The 19,267-nt window shown below is 37.3% G+C and overlaps 1 protein-coding gene across 3 annotated transcripts in view; it reads right to left on the bottom strand.

The window, feature by feature from the left end:
* Positions 1 to 19,267, bottom strand: part of MED12L (mediator complex subunit 12L) — a 199,280-nt gene that overhangs the window by 15,201 nt on the left and 164,812 nt on the right. For all 3 annotated transcript variants that reach the window (XM_058187094.1, XM_058187095.1, XM_058187096.1), the window contains 9 exons: positions 16,684 to 16,773; positions 15,984 to 16,093; positions 14,243 to 14,378; positions 11,599 to 11,760; positions 10,961 to 11,326; positions 6,477 to 6,633; positions 5,119 to 5,300; positions 3,907 to 3,999; positions 3,137 to 3,357 (listed from right to left, as the gene is read on the bottom strand). In XM_058187094.1, coding sequence (XP_058043077.1) covers positions 3,137 to 3,357; positions 3,907 to 3,999; positions 5,119 to 5,300; positions 6,477 to 6,633; positions 10,961 to 11,326; positions 11,599 to 11,760; positions 14,243 to 14,378; positions 15,984 to 16,093; positions 16,684 to 16,773 — 1,517 coding nt within the window. The remainder of the gene's footprint in view (positions 1 to 3,136; positions 3,358 to 3,906; positions 4,000 to 5,118; positions 5,301 to 6,476; positions 6,634 to 10,960; positions 11,327 to 11,598; positions 11,761 to 14,242; positions 14,379 to 15,983; positions 16,094 to 16,683; positions 16,774 to 19,267) is intronic.

Raw genomic sequence — 19,267 nt, 5'->3', positions numbered from 1 at the left:
TTTATTTTACTAAACAATTATAGAGAAAAGTTAGGGCTGACTTTCATATATACTCAGAAAAGGTATATAAATCCTATTCATATCAAAAGATTTCTGCAAAATCAATATATAGTAGACCGCATGATAAAATAGAAAATTATTTCACAGCAGAAGTCTTTTCTATCCAATTTCCACATCGGTCTGCAAATTTGTTTTAAAGTGTGCGCACCTGGTCTATGCAGGGTTTTTTTCTCCCCAATGTATGTCTTTTACATGCAGTTTTTAACTCAACAATTCTTTACTCTGATAGTCATATTAAAGATGAAAAGGTGGGGTCCTAATACTCTCTGAACTTGGTTTTCTTGTAGAAGTTTCATTAGCGTACTAGATAACATCATGTCTGCTAGAAATTCACCAAGCTCAGAGAGCACCAAGGACGCCACAGTTCACAGGTCACTGAGATACAAATATTCACCAGCGAGATTGGCCAAGATGTTCTTAAACAGGTCCCCGGAATGTTGGAGATGTGACCATAAACAAGGAACGTTCTACCACTTGTGGTGAACCTGCCCTAAGATTAGAAAATACTGATATAAGATAAGAAAACGGTTGGAAGAGATAACTGAACAGAGGATAGAGATGAAGCCAGAACTATTCCTTTTGGGCATTTTGGAAGGGAAAATGGAGAAAAAATTACAATACATAATATTATATAAATTAATGGCAAGTAGAATTGTCCTAGCACAAACTTGGAAACAATCAGATATTCCTCCAGACCAAATTATAATAAAAAAATATATTGTGCAGAAATGGATAGAGTGTCTATGGAAATGAATGAGAGGGAAGAAACTGAGTTTACTACTATCAAATTTGGAACAGAAGGTATTCCTGGTTTGAGAGTAAACGTAAAACCTAAGGGATAATCTGTTAAATATAATATGTAGAAGGTAAAACTGTTGAAGAAATATAGGATATGGAACTGAATTATGAATAGATGTTACTATAATTTAAATCAGGATGTAATTTAAGATAGAGGTATATAGAATTAGAATCTTTGTAAATATGTTTGTTATGATAAAGCTACCAATATGGAAAAGCTATCATTAGTGTTAGATTTTTGCTATCTTTTTTTGTTTTTCTTTTATTGTGTTTTTTATATTTTGTGTTTTATACATTGGATTTTAATAAATATTATTTTAAAAAATAAAGATGTAGATAGGTGAGAGCTGAATTATATATTAAGTTAAAAATATTAGATTTGTGTTATATTGAGGTCTCAAGAGATTTGTACCAATCACAAAATTATCTGAATAAAATTTGAAAGCTTAGAATAGAATAGAATAGAATAGAATAGAATAGAATAGAATAGAATAGAATTGAATTGAATTGAATTGAATTTTATTGGCCAAGTGTGATTGGACACACAAGGAATTTGTCTTGGTGCATATGCTCTCAGTGTACATAAAAGAAAAGATACGTTCATCAAGGTACAACATTTACAACACAATTGATGGTCAATATATCAATATAAATCATAAGGATTGCCAGCAACAAGTTATAGTCATACAGTCATAAGTGGAAAGAGATTGGTGATGGGAACAATGAGACGATTAATAGTAGTGCAGATTCAGCAGACATAATAGCAAGTTCAGCTACTGCCAGAGAAACAAGATTTTAATATTGCCTTGTTAAAAATAATTTGTTAAAATAATATTTATAACTTTTATAGAAAAAAATTCGAAAATGGAGTTTTTTTCAAGTATAGCCAATTATAATTTATATTTATTGCCTATATGTAATAAGGCTGGGCAAGTATTAATTAGTAAATTAAAGTCAAAGATGTGCATTTTTTCATTTTACAGCTTGCCAAAATATTTAATGTGAATAACAGGAAATTCTGGAGGCTGTGCTTTAAACACCATTCCAAGAGAAAGCCTCAGTAATGCCACAAAAACAGTATTCCATTCAGCAGAAGATTAAAAAATGATCTTCTAGATACAAAAAAAATAAGCAGTAATGATTAGATGAAATTTTAATTTGCAACTGAGAAGACGTGCGCTTTCTTTTGTAAAATAAACCACTTTTCTCTATTCACTACTAAGCATTAAGATTGCAACATGCCTCAAATGATGGGTAGTCACACCTACCCAGTTGGTCATTAGGGCAGAGAACCAGTTGTTAAAAAAACACTGGGAACCACAAAATCCGCTCCGCTCCTTCCCTCCCTCTTCCCCCCCTCTCCCTCTCTCTTTATATTTCTCTATGTCTCTTTCTCTGCCCCTCTCTCTGTATCTGTCTGTCTCTGCCCTGGCCACTTGTCCATCCCCCACTATCACCCTTACCTTCTCAGGCCAGGTGAGGAATGACTGGGAGGGGAGTGTGAGGGGCAGGGCCAGCCAGTGGTGGTATCACCTGACAGGGAACCACAGCAGAGGGCCCAAAGAGCCACATGCGGCTCTGGAGCCACAGGTTGCTGACCTCTGCTCTATTCTATCCATTTAAGCTGAGTCATGTACTTTATTTGAAGTGCTTGTCACAGAAGGATTTACAACAGAAAAGAGTTCAAATAGCCTCTGCCTTTTCATCCGTGATTAAATCTGGGTTCAAATGGTGAACAAGAAAGACTATTTTCATAAACACAGAAATGAAATATTTCTTTTACTGCCCAAGGTTGCTGTCAAAAAAAGTAAAACAGAAAAATAAAAAAATAGCTTTTTAAAAATAGATATTACAGCTTTAGAAAGATGATCTGTAGAATTAGGCACTTAGAAATATTATACTTTTGAATGACTGAATAAATTAATAGGATCTTTTGATTAGCAAATTTTAGAAGCACTTGGTTTATAATTTCCAAAGGTCCATTTAATAGCTCCAAAATACATACATTAATGGAAATTACACAATGATATGTTTATTAAATTATGCCATATATACAGTATACATGTGTTTTATGTGTTCAATCTGATCCCCTTCAGATGTTTAAAGTTTCAATTCTAATTTGTTTTGTCCTTCAAGCTAATTTGGAAGCCCAAATAATTTGGAAGGAATTAAGACTGGCTGAGTCAGAATTTATGAGAAATGCATTGTTTTCAATTTTTTTCTCCAGAAAAGTACAAAACATCCGGTTAACAAAGTTTTGGAATTATAGGAGTCTTACCGCTGATTGCCTGCTAAAGGCTGAAGGTAGGCAGCTGTTTGCTGATGAATGTACCCGCTTGGCTGCTGTTGCATCTGTCTTAACCTTTCCATTAAAACTGGACTAGAATGAGTTGCTTGAAATGATCTAGGATTGTAGGTAGGTGAAAGAACTATACCCCCCGTCTGTTGAGATGGCAATGACATCTGAGTACTATACATTGTATAGCCATGAGGAATTGTCTGTGTGGAAAACAGTTCAAAACACATAATTCTGAATTTTAGTTTCTAAACATCTATGCATTTTACTGGTTTTAAAAATACTGTAACTTGAAATAGGAACCTTCTGTCTCATTTTCTTTCTTAGGCTCAACTGAGTCTTCTAGCTATTCATATAGATCTCATGTCAACTTTGGTTTTTGGTTTTTTTTGCAGAAAGTCTGGATGATATGGAAGAAATTAAAGGTAGAGAAGTAGGTGCTTCCCTGTAGTGCAATTTAGGTGAAAATAGGTAGACTATCTATGGTTATAGTAATTTTTTTTCCAGTTTCTGCAGTTGTGTCCCCCATGGCTTTGGTATAAAAATATTAGTTTCCACAAATAATATCTATTAGTGGTTATTGCTTGTCTACAACAACTGGGCAAGTCCATTCATAAAAGAGGGACTCATAAAAGAGACTGGCCATTTTTAGGACTCTCATATTTTTCAAACATTATAAAACCAAGATTACTATATCTACCATCGTATTTCTCTGAATCCCACTGAACCAATTTTTAAGAGGGATGCTTTACCTGTGATTGTTGTATTCCTGGATACTGTGTTAGCTGAGAAGAAGAGGGGCGGACTTGTTGAGCAAAAATGGAAGCCTGTTCAATTGTTGGACCCTGTAAAACAGTTCACCAATAAAAATAAACGCTGCTTGTTACTTATTAAAAGTTTACCAGTCTAAACATGCTCATTTTGAGCCAGTTTGATCTAATAGTTAAGGTACCAGGCTAGAAATCAGGAGATGGTGAGTTCCATGTTCACTTTAGGCAACAAAGTCAACTGGGTTACTTTGGATCAGTCATTCTTTATTAGCTCAACACACCCCACAAAACTGCTCTTGTGGGGAAAATGGGAGAAAGATATTAGGTATGTTTGCTGCCTTGAGTTAGTCATAAAAATAATGAATAAAAAAAAACAAGTGGTAGCAGCAATAGGTGCAATAGCATTTAGATTTATATACGGTTTCATAGTGCTATACAGCCCTCTTTAAGTGGTTTACAGAGTCAGCATATTCCCCTCAGCAATCTGGGTCCTCATTTTACTTACCTTGGAAGGATGGACAGCTGAGTCAAATTTGAGTCGGTCAAGGTTGAACTCCTGACAGTAAGCAGTGACCTGCAGTAGTGCATTCAAACCACCATGGCTCTTGGTGTAAGTGATTGATAGATTGACGTGCACTTTGTTGCAAGTACTGTATGTCTCTTAAAACACATGTAGTGTGTAAGTGAGTGAGTAAGCTGGTGGGACTAGTGACTGTAGTGAGTAAGCTGGTGGGACTAGAATATCTTTTTTAAGTGAGATTGTTTTTGTTTAGTGTTACAAGATTTCTAAATTCTGTCTCCTTAACTGCTGTCCAGTTTTCCGTGCACAGACCAGCCATAGCCATTAGTTGAGACAGATGGCAGACAGCAATGGGCAGACTAGGGCAGTGAATGTTGGGATAGTAACGTGTGTACATAGTCTATTTGGTATTCTTGAAATTGGATTATCTTTTAGTATTCCAGTCCAATGATTTTTATTTTTATTTTGATGGAATAAGAGATACTATTTTGTCTTCTCCCTCTATAGCAAAATATAATGAACCAGTTCTGGTCCTGCATATATACACTAAGCTTACTTTGAACCCCATCATTATTTCTTTTGCTTCATTGTCCGAAATGAAGAAAAGCTGAAATAAATCATGGCCCATCCATCCCACTTCTAAATATAAGACAACATAGTTTGGAAGGCCTTGCCTGGCTCTGATGCCTTAGAATCCGCTGTTGTTGAAGCAATTGTTGCTGCTGCTGATGAGAAGAAATAGTGTGAATTGCTGGGGGCTGCATCATATTGCTGGAACGTCTCTGCAGCATGTTAGAGAGCACTTGTTTTGTGTTGCTTGGCACAAAGGAACCTGTGGGATCCAATCTGGAACCACCTTCAAAGATATTGATTAACAGAATAATTATAGAATCACTAAGCCTGCTCCAGATGTGATGGCATAAGGTTGGGAATCAAGCTGACTACACCACTTATTTATATAATCATTACATTTTTTTAAACTATGAACCAGCTAAGTTTTCTGGAGATGCAACATATATTTTAAAGGTAAAGTAAAAATAATAAAAGAACAATATTGTTGGAAGTATCTAATACTAACATTAAATATTATAGTGGTATAGTAGGTATAGTATAGTATAGTAGGTATAAGGGACGTGGTGGCTCAGTGGCTAAGATGCTGAGCTTGTCAATCGACAGGCCGGCAGTTCAGTGGTTCGAATCCCTAGTTCTACGTAACGGCTCTCGTTACTTGTCCCAGTTTCTGCACAACCTACCAGTTTGAAAGCACATAAAAAATGCAAGTAGAAAAATAGGGACCACCTTCCAAGGACTACCTTTGGTGGGAAGCAGTGGTGGGATTCAAGTAATTTAACAACCGGTTCTCTGCCCTAATGATTTCTTCCAACAACCAGTTGTTGTTTTTTAAATTTACATTTATATCCCGCCCTTCTCCGAAGACTCAGGGCGGCTTACAGTGTATAAGGCAATAGTCTCATTCTATTTGTATATTTACAAAGTCAACTTATTGCCCCCCAACAATCTGGGTCCTCATTTTACCTACCTTATAAAGGATGGAAGGCTGAGTCAACCTCAGGCCAGGCTTGAACCTGCAGTAATTGCAGGCTGCTGTGTTCTAATAACAGGCTTCTAACAGCCTGAGCTATCACGGCCCCTAGCAGTTTGCAAAACTGCTCAGAAAGTTAACAACTGGTTCTCCCAAAGTGATGCGAACTGGCTGAATCTCACCACTGGTGGGAAGGTAACAGCGTTCTGTGCACCTTTGGTGTTTAGTTATGCCGGCCACATGACTACGGAGACATCTTTGAACAGAGCTGGCTCTTTGGCTTTGAAATGGAGATGAGCCCTCTAGAGTCGGGAACAACTAGCACATATGTGCAAGGGGAATTTTATCTTTACCTTTAGTAGGTATATAGTATCAACTACAAATACATTTCCATTTAATTTAAGCATATTCATCTGGTGTGAGTACTTTCCAAAGAAAACAATATTAATTAAAAAGAATTAGTTTCTGTGACAGATTTCCCTGCTTTACCTGGTGGAAGAGGCTGGTTCTGGACAAAGTAACCTGACTGTTGGGGCTGTCCTATAACGTTGTAGCCCCACAAAGCAGATTGCGGATGATGTAACATTTGGGAATAAAGTGGTGAAAAATTAGGAGCCATTCTACATCCATTGTTCTGAGGATATTCCTTGAGCAAAAGAGGAAACATTAAACATTACTGACATTTAAATGATACCAATTTATAAATAAGACATTTTTCCTAACAAATTATTAGGCAATTTATGACTATTACAATTAGGCTTTATCTCACATATTATTTGGTTGTCTCATAATGCTTAATTTTCTACTATTTTTCTGCATATCATAATCTACTAACTGCACCTATAATTATATCAAAGCATCATTATTTAGGCAATTAGAAACATAAGCTGGGAAGCAAATTACAGGAAGGAATTAGGTAAACTCAATAAATTCAAATTTTTAAAATTAAGCTTTCTAAAAATTATAATTTCAGGAAATGCTTTCTGCATTTGTTTTAACACCACAGTGTCCCTGTTGGATTGTCAAGGACTCTTGAACATGCTCTAAGATGTATGTGATGAGTATGTATCACTGTTTAGGTTTGTTGGGCTTCAGTGAACAATATATTTTCTTCAAATGTATTTCAAAATGTGAAATTGCCTTTTCATAGTATTGAGGAAATTGCCCATTTTTGATAGTTTCACTGAGGGGCTTAATAACTTGTAATACAACCTAAAATCAAGTGGGTGTAAAAACAGAAATTCTCAGAGCGGCCAGGAAAAGTTAAATAAATAAATAAATATTTTGAAATGTGTTTGAATGTTAGTAACTGAATATTACTGAATATTGAATATTAGGCTTGTGGTTTGTGCTCCGAGCTTGGCAATTTGGTTGCAAAGTTTTGAAGGTGATGAAAGGTTTGCAACCAAATTGCCAATCTCAGAGCTCAAACCAACAGCCTAAATAAATACTTTAAAATATTGGTAGCTATAACCCATATACAATAAACCAAAGCTCTTTGGTGCCCTCAATTATTTTTAAGAATGTAAAGGAGTGCTGAGACCAAAATGTTTGAGAACCACTATACAATGAATCTATTTCGTCGTGAGCTAAAAACATATTTATTTATTTATTTATTTATTTATTCGAGCAGGACTGGCATAAATAGTTGATTTTAAATTGGGGTTTTATTAATATTTTAAATTTTTAAATCTATTTTAATTTTCAGCCGTTTAGTAATAGTTTTATTTTAAATTCTTTTTAATTGTATATATCTTGTATTTTATTTTGGCTGAGTCCTTCGGGAGAAGGGCGGTATAAAAATTTAATAAAATAAATAAATAAATAAATAAATATTGCAATACGTTTTGAAATTAGAGTCCTAAGATAGTTATCTTATTTTAATCTTTCATTAAGCATTATGTAGCAGGAGAATCTTTACTGAAGCATATCTGAATAGATTTTACATGAAGATGGTTCAAGAGGACTGGGAGGACTGCTTAGAAAAGAAAATTGAATTAATGTTCAATTAATTTATAAAACTGGATACAACATTGTAGCCAGTTCTACAAATTAATTTTAGAGTTTTAAATATTTGATATTATCTCATTTCAGTTTCTTTGATAGGATAGGATTCAACCTAAAACATCTCCTATAACCAGGGGTGGGGTGCTGTGGGTTTTCAGGCGTTCGGGAGAACCTCTAGCTAAGATTCTGTGCAGTTCGGAGAACCCCCAAATCCCATTCCTGGCTGGCCACGCCCACCCACCCTGCCCCTCCTAGGAGTCCCCATGCAGCCTGTTTTGGATGCAGGTAAGTGGTGGGCGCGTGGAGGCTCAGAGAGACAAAAAACAGGCCTACTGGAAGTTTGGGAAGGCCAGAAGTGGGCCCATTTCTGGCCTCCAGAGGGCCTCCGGATCCTGGAGAGGCCATTTTTGCCCTCCCAGAGGCTTGAGGAAAGCCTTCAGAGCCCGAGGAGGCCAAAAACAACACCTGACATGGTGCAGGAGGCCGACTAGGCCTCGCCCACCCAGCAACCGGGCTGAGAACCCCTTGCTAAAAATTTTGAAGCCCACCCCTGCCTTGCTTTCTGAAAATATGTCAGAATTTTTTGTTTTGTTTACATTTATATCCCGCCCTTCTCCAAAGACTCAGGGCGGCTTACAGTGTGTAAGGCAATAGTCTCATTCTATTTGTATATTTACAAAGTCAACTTATTGCCCCCCCAACAATCTGGGTCCTCATTTTACCTACCTTATAAAGGATGGAAGGCTGAGTCAACCTTGGACCTGGTGGGACTTGAACCTGCAGTAATTGCAGGCAGCTGTGTTTTAATAACAGGCTTCTTACAGCCTGAGCCACCACGGCCCATTTTAAAAACTATTTCAAGTTTCAGGAGAGCCATTTATAGAATTGAATCCAGTGGTTGATCCAATGGTTTTACCCCCACCCCAATCCCAAAAAGCAGTTCTGTCTCAGTCTTGAAGAAGGAACGAAGCAGTTCTGCAAAAGTCTTAGAAAGGCACATAAACTGATCTGCTAAATCAGCAGAGATGACTAAGTGTTGTACTTGTGAATGCCAAGAGATTAAGCAATCAGTCATGAAAGCAATGACTCCTATGAAGCTTATGATGGTTCCACAAGCCACTTACGATGAAAGCTACACTCGCTAGTACTGAAAAGCTATCACCCTTATCCAAAAGGCAACTGATTCAAAAAAACGAAAGCTGTTATCCAAAAACAGAGTAAACTATATGCTTTTATAAAGCAAAGATTGGCAATGTAGCTTCTATAATGCCCTTAGAATGGGACATATTAGAGGGACTGTTTAGTAGTTTTGCCTCCTATCCTTCCTAAGTGTGGCAAGATGTCAACTAGTGATGCAATAACATTACTCGAAATGAAAATCTTCTCAGCCCATTTTTAAGAGTGCGGGAAGCCATCATCTTCCTTCCAAATCTCCAAAACACCTTTCCTGACAAGCATGGAAATCAGGAAATCATAGTCAGTTCAAATGCACATAAAGGTTTATTGCAAGCCTAAGCTCTCTAAGGACTCACTGGAGAAGAGCCTAATGCTGGGAACAATTGAGGGCAAAAGAAGAAGGGGATGGCAGAGAATGAGGTGGCTGGATGGAGTCACTGAAGCAGTAGGCATGAGTTTAAATGGACTCCAGAGGACGGTAGAGGACAGGAAGGCCTGCGGTCACGATGGGTCAGACATGACTTCGCAACTTTACTGGCCCCAAAGGATAGGGTGCGCAACTTAGGTGTCCTCCTGGATGATCGGCTGTCGTTTGAAGACCATTTGACGGCCGTCTCCAGGAGGGCCTTCCACCAGGTTCGCCTGGTTCAGCAGTTGCGCCCCTTCCTTGATCGGGATGCCTTATGCACAGTCACTCATGCGCTCGTTACCTCTCGCTTGGATTACTGTAATGCTCTCTACATGGGGCTCCCCTTGAAGTGCACTCGGAGGCTTCAGTTAGTCCAGAATGCAGCTGCGTGGGTGATAGAGGGACCTACGCATAGCTCCCATGTAACACCGCTCCTGCGCAGACTGCACTGGCTGCCTGTGGCCTTCCGAGTGCACTTTAAGGTGTTGGTTACGACCTTTAAAGTGCTCCATGGCTTAGGACCTGCCTGCTGTTACCACACGCCTCCCACCGACCCGTACGCTCCCATAGAGAGGGACTTCTCAGGGTGCCGTCCGCCAAACAATGCCGGCTGGCGGCCCCCAGGGGAAGGGCCTTCTCTGTGGGGGCTCCCACACTCTGGAACGAGCTTCCCCCGGGTTTACGCCAAATACCTGACCTTGGGACATTCCGTCGCGAACTGAAGACACATCTTTTTATCCGCGTGGGGCTGGCTTAAATTGGAATTTTAATGTTAAATTGATTAATTTTTAAATGGGGTTTTTTAGTATGGCAAATTTTAATCTTCAGGCTAATTTAAATAAGTTTTTTAAATTGTATTTTTAAATTGTATTTTAACCTGTATATTGTATTGCTGGTTTTATTTTGCCTGTACACCGCCCTGAGTCCTTCGGGAGAAGGGCGGTATATAAATCAAATAAATAAATAAATAAATAAATAAATAAATAAATAAATAAAACAACAAGCGCTCTACAAGAACCTGAACTAGTAATGGTCAAAGGAAATGGGTGGTAGATAAAAGTCAATGGAATTCAAGGTGGCTGGACTTAGATCTCTTGTGGGCATGAAGGGACTCGAGATATTTGACACCTCCCTCAGGCTCAGCCTGGTCATTTGCTACATTTCCCTTCTCATAAAACCAACTAATCTCATGAGATACTGTATATTTGTTCATGTATACACAACTTATGATATTCAATGTAATTGTTTCAAAATTTTATGTTATTTCTTTCCTGTCTGCTAACTCACATAAAATCATCTGATGGTTACCAGTACCTGACAAGATGACCAATTCATGCAGGACCACTTTTTTTTTTAAACTTTAGACCTTTTAGCCACTTACATCAGTTTTGGAAGCTGCTTTTGTCTTTCTTTTTCTGCCTTTCCCCTTTCTTTCTTCATCTGCTGAAGGTTTTCCCTGATCTGAAAGCTCTGGCTTTCTTTCTGGTTCCTGAGATGCAGGAGTGGTAGGCTCTTCTTCCTCTTCCTCCTCCTCAGGAGGAAGAGGTAAAGGTTCGAGGTAGTAACTTCGTGGCTTAGGTTTAGGGTGTGTGTGGTAAAGCAGAAGGTGCTGCTGCTCCTCATATTTTATGACTTTCCTATCAATGCGAACAGTTCCAAACCAAGCCCAAGACAACGGAGCTGGATTCTTATTGCCTTCCAGTAAATCCCATGGAGATACTTTCTGTTTCATTGAGACTTGGAGCCCCTGTTTTTTAAAAATAAGTGTAAAATGATAGTTTGCTTGATCACAGCTTCCTTCTAATTTCCAAATTCCTATAATTGCAGTTTATGAGGTTACTGTTAAAATAGTGATGCATATAACCAGCAGAGAAAAATATCAGTAATATCATGTACATAATGATGCAATTAATGGAATGATATTTTATATGTTGAATTGAAGCATAAAGTTTCTACAAAATTATGTTCATGAGAAAGTTGATACATCAGGAAGGTTTTAAGGAAAATGCTTATCCTTGCCTGTTTCTTATCTATGGAGTCAAATCCAGCAATTTTGTTTCCCTTCGTATCAATCAGTGATCCCATAGGCTCACAGGCAATAAGGTCACACATCTGCTTGGGCAATGGCAAGAGCTGACGAACTTTGTCAATACTTTCGGAACTTTTATCACCCAATTCTTTCTACAAGAGGACAAAAAGGCAAAAAAAAAATGTTAAAAAAAATCGGAGGTCAAAGCCGGAGAAGTTTCAGATGAATCATTTCCTTGTACTTTTACTAATTTTATTGAAGTTGTGTAGCACAGCTTTTGAAAAGTGCTTCATAAGCTTTTTTTCCTAGAACAAAAATTAATTACATGATCTCTCTCTCTTTCTCTCTCTCTTCTCTCTCTCTCTCTCTCTCCCTCTCCCTCTCCCCCTCCCTCCTCCTCTCTCTCATCTTAGAGCTATGGACATCAGATCCTTATTTTAGCATTAAACCAAATCACAATATCAGGATTAAGTATTCTGAAAAGCATAATCAAGCTGAAGTTTTTCCTACCATTTGTTACCAAGAATTTTTAAAGCAGTAATGCAAAGGATCTGGCCCTTTTGTTTTGCTTAATGCTTCTTCCATATACCAATATTACTTGATGAGCAGCTTAATATTTCTAACAGAAATACAGGGAAGGTATCTTGTAGCATGTCAGATTATTTGTCCATATAGTTGACTATCTTCTACTCTGAAAAAAATCTCCAAGGTTTCAACTGCAATATTTTGCATCACATCCTACTTGAAGCCAGGAATTGTCTTGGACAAAAAGTTGGAGGAATTCAAACTGAATGCTTTATCTAGCCATAGAATAAGCATAAGCTTTTTCCACATTGAGCACAGCTAATCCATGTGAGGAAGTGGCTTTTTGAAAGAAAGGAAATGTTATATTTATAACTTTGATTTAAATCACATTGTTTGTGTACACTTCCTCTTAATTAATCAAGTTAGTATATTGCTACTGTGTGCTTGTTTGCTAATTTATTATTAAAAGGGTTCTACAGATGGAAGTTGCAAAACACTACAATCTGCTGGATTGAAGCTGAGGCCAGACAATTTAAAATTTGGAAAATGAACCACCTCAAAATGTAAATGTTCTCTTAGTAATTTCACAGAGCTCATCTTTTGTTTCAGTCTTCCCCAATTTGATATCTTTCAAATGTATAGTGTCACACAATCTCAGATTTCCTCATTCAGTATGGTATCTATCTATCTATCTATCTATCTATCTATCTATCTATCTATCTATCTATCTATCTATCTATCTATCTATCTATCTATCTATCCATCCATCCATCCATCCATCCATCCATCCATCCATCCATCTATCTATCTATCTATCTATCTATCTATCTATCTATCTCTCTCTCTCTCTCTCTCTCTTATCTCTCTCTCTCTCTCATCTTAGAGCTATGGACATCAGATCCTTATTTTAGCATTAAACCAAATTACAATATCAGGATTAAGTATTCTGAAAAGCATAATCAAGCTGAAGTTTTTCCTACCATTTGTTACCAAGAATTTTTAAAGCAGTAATGCAAAGGATCTGGCCCTTTTGTTTTGCTTAATGCTTCTTCCATATACCAATATTACTTGATGAGCAGCTTAATATTTCTAACAGAAATACAGGGAAGGTATCTTGTAGCATGTCAGATTATTTGTCCATATAGTTGACTATCTTCTACTCTGAAAAAAATCTCCAAGGTTTCAACTGCAATATTTTGCATCACATCCTACTTGAAGCCAGGAATTGTCTTGGACAAAAAGTTGGAGGAATTCAAACTGAATGCTTTATCTAGCCATAGAATAAGCATAAGCTTTTTCCACATTGAGCACAGCTAATCCATGTGAGGAAGTGGCTTTTTGAAAGAAAGGAAATGTTATATTTATAACTTTGATTTAAATCACATTGTTTGTGTACACTTCCTCTTAATTAATCAAGTTAGTATATTGCTACTGTGTGCTTGTTTGCTAATTTATTATTAAAAGTGTTCTACAGATGGAAGTTGCAAAACACTACAATCTGCTGGATTGAAGCTGAGGCCAGACAATTTAAAATTTGGAAAATGAACCACCTCAAAATGTAAATGTTCTCTTAGTAATTTCACAGAGCTCATCTTTTGTTTCAGTCTTCCCCAATTTGATATCTTTCAAATGTATAGTGTCACTACAATCTCAGATTTCCTCATTCAGTATGGTATCTATCTATCTATCTATCTATCTATCTATCTATCTATCTATCTATCTATCTATCCATCTATCCATCCATCCATCTATCTATCTATCTATCTATCTATCTATCTATCTATCCATCCATCCATCCATCCATCCATCCATCCATCCATCTATCTATCTATCTATCTATCTATCTATCTATCTATCTATCTATCTATCTATCTTATCCCACCTTTATTTTTGGACAATTCAAAGTGCATAGATAGCTGGTGCCTGACTCCTAATTTTCCCACAACATAAAGATTTTTAATAGGTCAGGATGATTGATAATGATAGGCCCAACATCATCCAACAATTTTTGAGCCCTAGGAAGGATTAGAACTCACAGTCTCATGGTTTCTAACCCACATATTAGTCACTAAACATTTTACACAATTCAAGGGTCAGATGAAAACACACTTTGAGTTTTTTCACCAAATTCATGTATGCTCTCTTGTTCTCTTCAGATCCCACTTGAGATGCAATTGAGAGGTCAGAAGCTAAAGTTCCATTGATCAAAACGCTCAACATGTCAAGCACGGTTGTAAATAATTCACTAAAAAGGAAAAAGAAAAAAAAAACAAATTATATTCTGAAGAGCAGTACTAGTACCTATTAAGAGGCTTAATATTTCTCTCTAGAGTGTCAAATGATCCACTTTTACATCAACTCAAGGATGAGCCATGTCCTACAGCAAACTAAGATAATGCCAAAATAATTACACATGTGCAACGAAATCATCACACAAATGCTATATTACATACTTACGTTCCAATTTTAAATCATTGCAAGTTGTCTGTTAGCAACTAGACACAAAGATGTCAAGCTGAGGACATTAATCAGAATAGAGCTGGAAAGGACTTTGGAGGTCTCCTAGCCCAACCCTCTGGACAAGCCCTATACTATTTCAGACAGGTAGCTGTCCAGTCTTTTTTTAAAAAAAACTTTCAATGATGAAGCATCTACAACTTTTGAAGGCAAGCTATTTCATTGGTTAATTGTCCTTATTGTTAGGAAGTTTCTCCTTAATTTCAGATTGCTTCTCTCCTTGATTAGTTTCCATCTATTGTTTCTTGTCTTGCCCTCTGCTGCTTTGGAAAATAAATTGACCCCCTCCTCTTTGTGCAGCCTCTCAAATACTGGAATACTGCTATCATGTCCTTCCTAATCCTTCTTTTCTCTAGACTACCCAAACCCAAATCCTGCAGCCATTCTTCATATATTTTCATACCCAGGCCCTTAATCATCTTAGTTGTGTGTATCATGACATCATGACACAAACCTCACATTTTTAAAATTGGATTGCAAAGTCACATGCAGGAATGTAAGGACAAAGTTTATGTTTAAAAAAAGAAAAGGCATCTGCAACTGTTATTCTTAAAGAGAAATACCATGTGACACCATAAACTTTGTGCAATATTTCAAATCAGATTGTGAAGTAATATTGTCTTCCACACTCTATTTTTATTCTATTTATAAATGTTGAGGAGCAGCTAAGTCTACATTGTCAACACAAACATTATCATATTTACCTTGTTCTAAAACAGTAACCGGCACTAGCCAACCCATATTCATATCCTTGGCTGAATCCAAGGTAGTGAAGTTACCTTAATTTAAGAAAGCTCATGAATAGAACTTGGAGAATTTACTTTTGAAATTAGTTTAGAAAAAAATACAGTTAGAACTCCGGATTGATCCAGAGCTCTGTTATCAGTTAGAGGGGCTTCATGAAAGGTTTGCCGGCTGCAGAAGAAATGGGCCGAGGTGTGCAAGGCCTGGCTGCAACTGTCTGAAAGTAAGTAGTAGGGCAGCTCCATCCCCCCATCGCCACCTAGCTTAATTTTTACCTGTGCACCCTGGAGTGGGTGGGGTCTTAATTAGGGCTTATTTTGGGGCTAAGCTTATATTGGACGACTATGTAAAAATCAAGCTAGGGCTTACTTTCTGAGTAAATCATATTTTTGGGGAAACAGGCTATTTATTTACTAAATTTAGATGCTGCCCAGAGTCACTTGATAGTGAGATGGGTGACATATAAATTTAGTAAATAAATAAATATTTCCATTTGTGCAAAAGGAATGGTAATTTTTGCTTAACAAATAATATTGTTACTGAAAGTACTAGAAACCATAATATGTAATATGCATTAGAGTACACATACTTATTGGTTTGCATGTCAACAGTCCCTGATGTTATTATCTGAAGGAGAAGAAGTGCCCAGTCTGTGGTCCACTGAGTACTTCTTTGCACCGTATCAAACATTCCACCAACCTAGAATTGAAGCATTGAAAAAAAAAATAGATATAAGAAAGAGAAACCAAATGTACTGCATATTTTCTAACTATTCTTTATGAGTAAACCTGCATTGGAAATGTTTTAGACTATAATATTGTATTGTGTGCAGAATTCCAAGCAGATTACGTAGGGGTGAAAATATGACTATGAAGGATAACCTAAGAGCAATTAATATGTGATAAAGACTTTTTTTTTGTTTGCCTGGACTTTTTGTAATCCAAGGGAAGGAAGCTGTAGGAATTGTTTTTTTCTTCTGTCTAGTTATTTTCTGATGTTTGATTTATCACATTGTCTATAAGCGTCATCCTTATTTAACCTTATATTTGTGATACCATTAGTTTAATCTCTTCGAAGATGCAAAATTAAATTAAGAAATAGAATCAATCAATCTAAATTTTAAGGCAATACAGTATTTAGAGAGTATGAAGGACAATAATTACAGAAGAAACCTTATAAGCTGCTTTCTGCTTCAGGCAGCCTGGAAGATCACTCTGAGAAGAGGCACAGCATTATTCTAAATAATAAACAAATAGTCCTCTAAGTAAATAAATATTATTCTTTCTTACCAAATTAAGACGGAGTTGTAATGCCTCATGCATCATTTGTCTTGCTTTAACATCATCTTGGTATCGTTCTTCCCTCCAGTTGCTTAATATCTAGGAAGTAAAAAACAGTTTGCACTGATGTGCTTTATTTATTTACCTAGATCTGTATAACATAATATGTCTTTTAAATATGTTATAGGGCCTTGATGGCGAACCTATGGCACGTATGCCACAGGTGACATGTGGAGCCATATCGATGGGCATGTGAGCTCAAAAGCAGGACTTCCAGTCCCACCAGAAGTCAGCAAACGGGCAGTTTCTGGCTTCCGGAGGGGGGTGGAGAAGGCTGTTTTCGCCCTCCCCAGGCTCCTAGAAAGGCTCTGGAGCCTAGGGAGAGCAAAAAAGGGCCCTACTGGGCCCACCGTGCCATTGTATGCCAAAAGTGGGAGGAACATGGGGGGCACACGACGCACATAGAATTATGGGTGTGGGCATGCATGCATGTACGCGAGCAACTCCCTCCGCTTTTGGCACGCGATGGCAAAAAGGTTAGCCACCACTGTTATAGGGGTTGAAATATTATAGGATTTCCACTTGATCAGGGGGTTGGACCAGAAGGCCTTTAATATCTTGACAGACTTGAACATTGGGCACTATCTAACAAAATGAAATTCAATAATGAAAAAAGTAAGGTTCTACATTTAGGCCAAAAAACCAAAATGCACAGGTACCATATATGTGGTACCTTGCTCAATAGTAGTAACTGTGAGAGGGATCTTGGAGTCCTAGTGGACAACCATTTAGATATGAGCCAGCAGTGTGCAGCAGCTGCCAATAAAGCCAACACAGTTCTGGGCTGCATAAACAGAGGGATAGAATCAAGATCATGTGAAGTGTTAGTGCCACTTTATAATGCCTTGGTAAGGCCACACTTAGAATATTGCATTCAGTTTTGGTCACCACAATGTAAAAAGGATGTTGAGACTCTAGAAAGAGTGCAGAGAAGAGCAACAAAGATGATTAGGGGACTGGAGACTAAAACATATGAAGAACAGTTGCAGGAACTCGGTATGCCTAGTTTACTGAAAAGAAGGACTAGGGGAGACATGATAGCAGTATTCCAATATCTCTTGCCACAAAGAAGAGGGAGTCAAACTATTCTCCAATGCACCTGAGGGTAGAACAAGAAGCAATGAGTGGAAACTAATCAAGGAGAGAAGCAATCTAGAACTAAGGAGAAATTTCCTGACAGTTAGAACAATTAATCAGTGGAACAACTTGCCTGCAGAAGTTGTAAATGCTCCAACACTGGAAATTTTTAAGAAAATGCTGGATAGCCATTTGTCTGAAATGGGCAGTGGTTGGACTAGAAGGCCTCCAAGGTCCCTTCCAACTCTGATATTATTATTATTATTATTATTATTATTATTATTATTATTATTATTATTATTATTATTATTATTATTATTATTATATCCCTTCCAACTCTGTTATTCTGTTATTTTCTGCAGAATTTACTTGTACATTTCTTTTTTTATTTGATCACTGTTGCTTTATGTATTCTGTCTCATCCCTTTAAACAGAATGCTACACATATGGAAAACTATAGTATTATTTCCTTTTATAATGTTTATTTTGAAATTCTTCAAAGGAAAATATTTTGTCAGTTAAAAGAATAATTATTTTAACATTTTGTAGCAAGATTTTATCACTGTTTCTTTCCTAGGGCTGAGAGAAGATGACAGGCCCAAGATCATCCAATGGGCTTTTTATCTAAGGTGGGACTGGAGCACATGGGCTCCTGATTTCTAACCCAGAGCCTTAATCAAACTGGCTTTCCTCTAGTAATATCTATATAAAAATCTCATATTAACAAGGCAAATGGTAAATATCCTTCCTAGACATTACAAGGTATTTTTTTAAACAGGCTAACGATTTCCACTTGCCCTATGCATTTACAGGTAGTCCTTGAGTTATGGCCATAATGGAGTGTACAGATTATGGCCATGAGTCATAATACTGGTAACTTTACTATGTAATTTTACAACTTTTTTGTGGTGGCCGTTAAGTGAATGTGACAATCATAAATGCAAATGCCAAAATTGTTAAACAAACCTGTGGTTCACTTTGTTGAAAACTGGAAACACTAGGTTTTTACAAAACCAGCCTAAAACATGACCATATGACTGTGGCATTCTGTAAATGGATGTAAATGTGGCTGTATTGCCATATACCCAAAATGTGGTCACATGACTTAGGGGGGCAACCATAGGAACTTTTGATTATGGGTTGCATGTTCCCTTTGTCAACTCGCAAAGCATCCCTGACTTGCTCTTGAGTTGCTATAGGCAAGAGCGGTGGGGGAAATTTGCAGCTGCATCAAGGAGCTGGTATCTCAGTCAAAACAAGGCACATTCCAACCATTATGCTAAGGTTGTCTCCATGGAAACCCACAGTGGCCGGAGGGAGTGACTTTTACAACCCACGAAATTGCTTCTTTGGGGAATGTGACTGATGACATATATTGGTGGGGATGGAGAAATAGGGTCAGAGACAAAGCACGAATTAACTGAGGTTAGAGTTGGCTCCACCTGGTCCATGCCAG

This window comes from Ahaetulla prasina, chromosome 6 (assembly GCF_028640845.1).
Source record: "Ahaetulla prasina isolate Xishuangbanna chromosome 6, ASM2864084v1, whole genome shotgun sequence".
Classification (NCBI taxonomy): Eukaryota; Metazoa; Chordata; class Lepidosauria; order Squamata; family Colubridae; genus Ahaetulla; species Ahaetulla prasina.
This window is presented reverse-complemented; position numbering and strand designations above follow the sequence as displayed.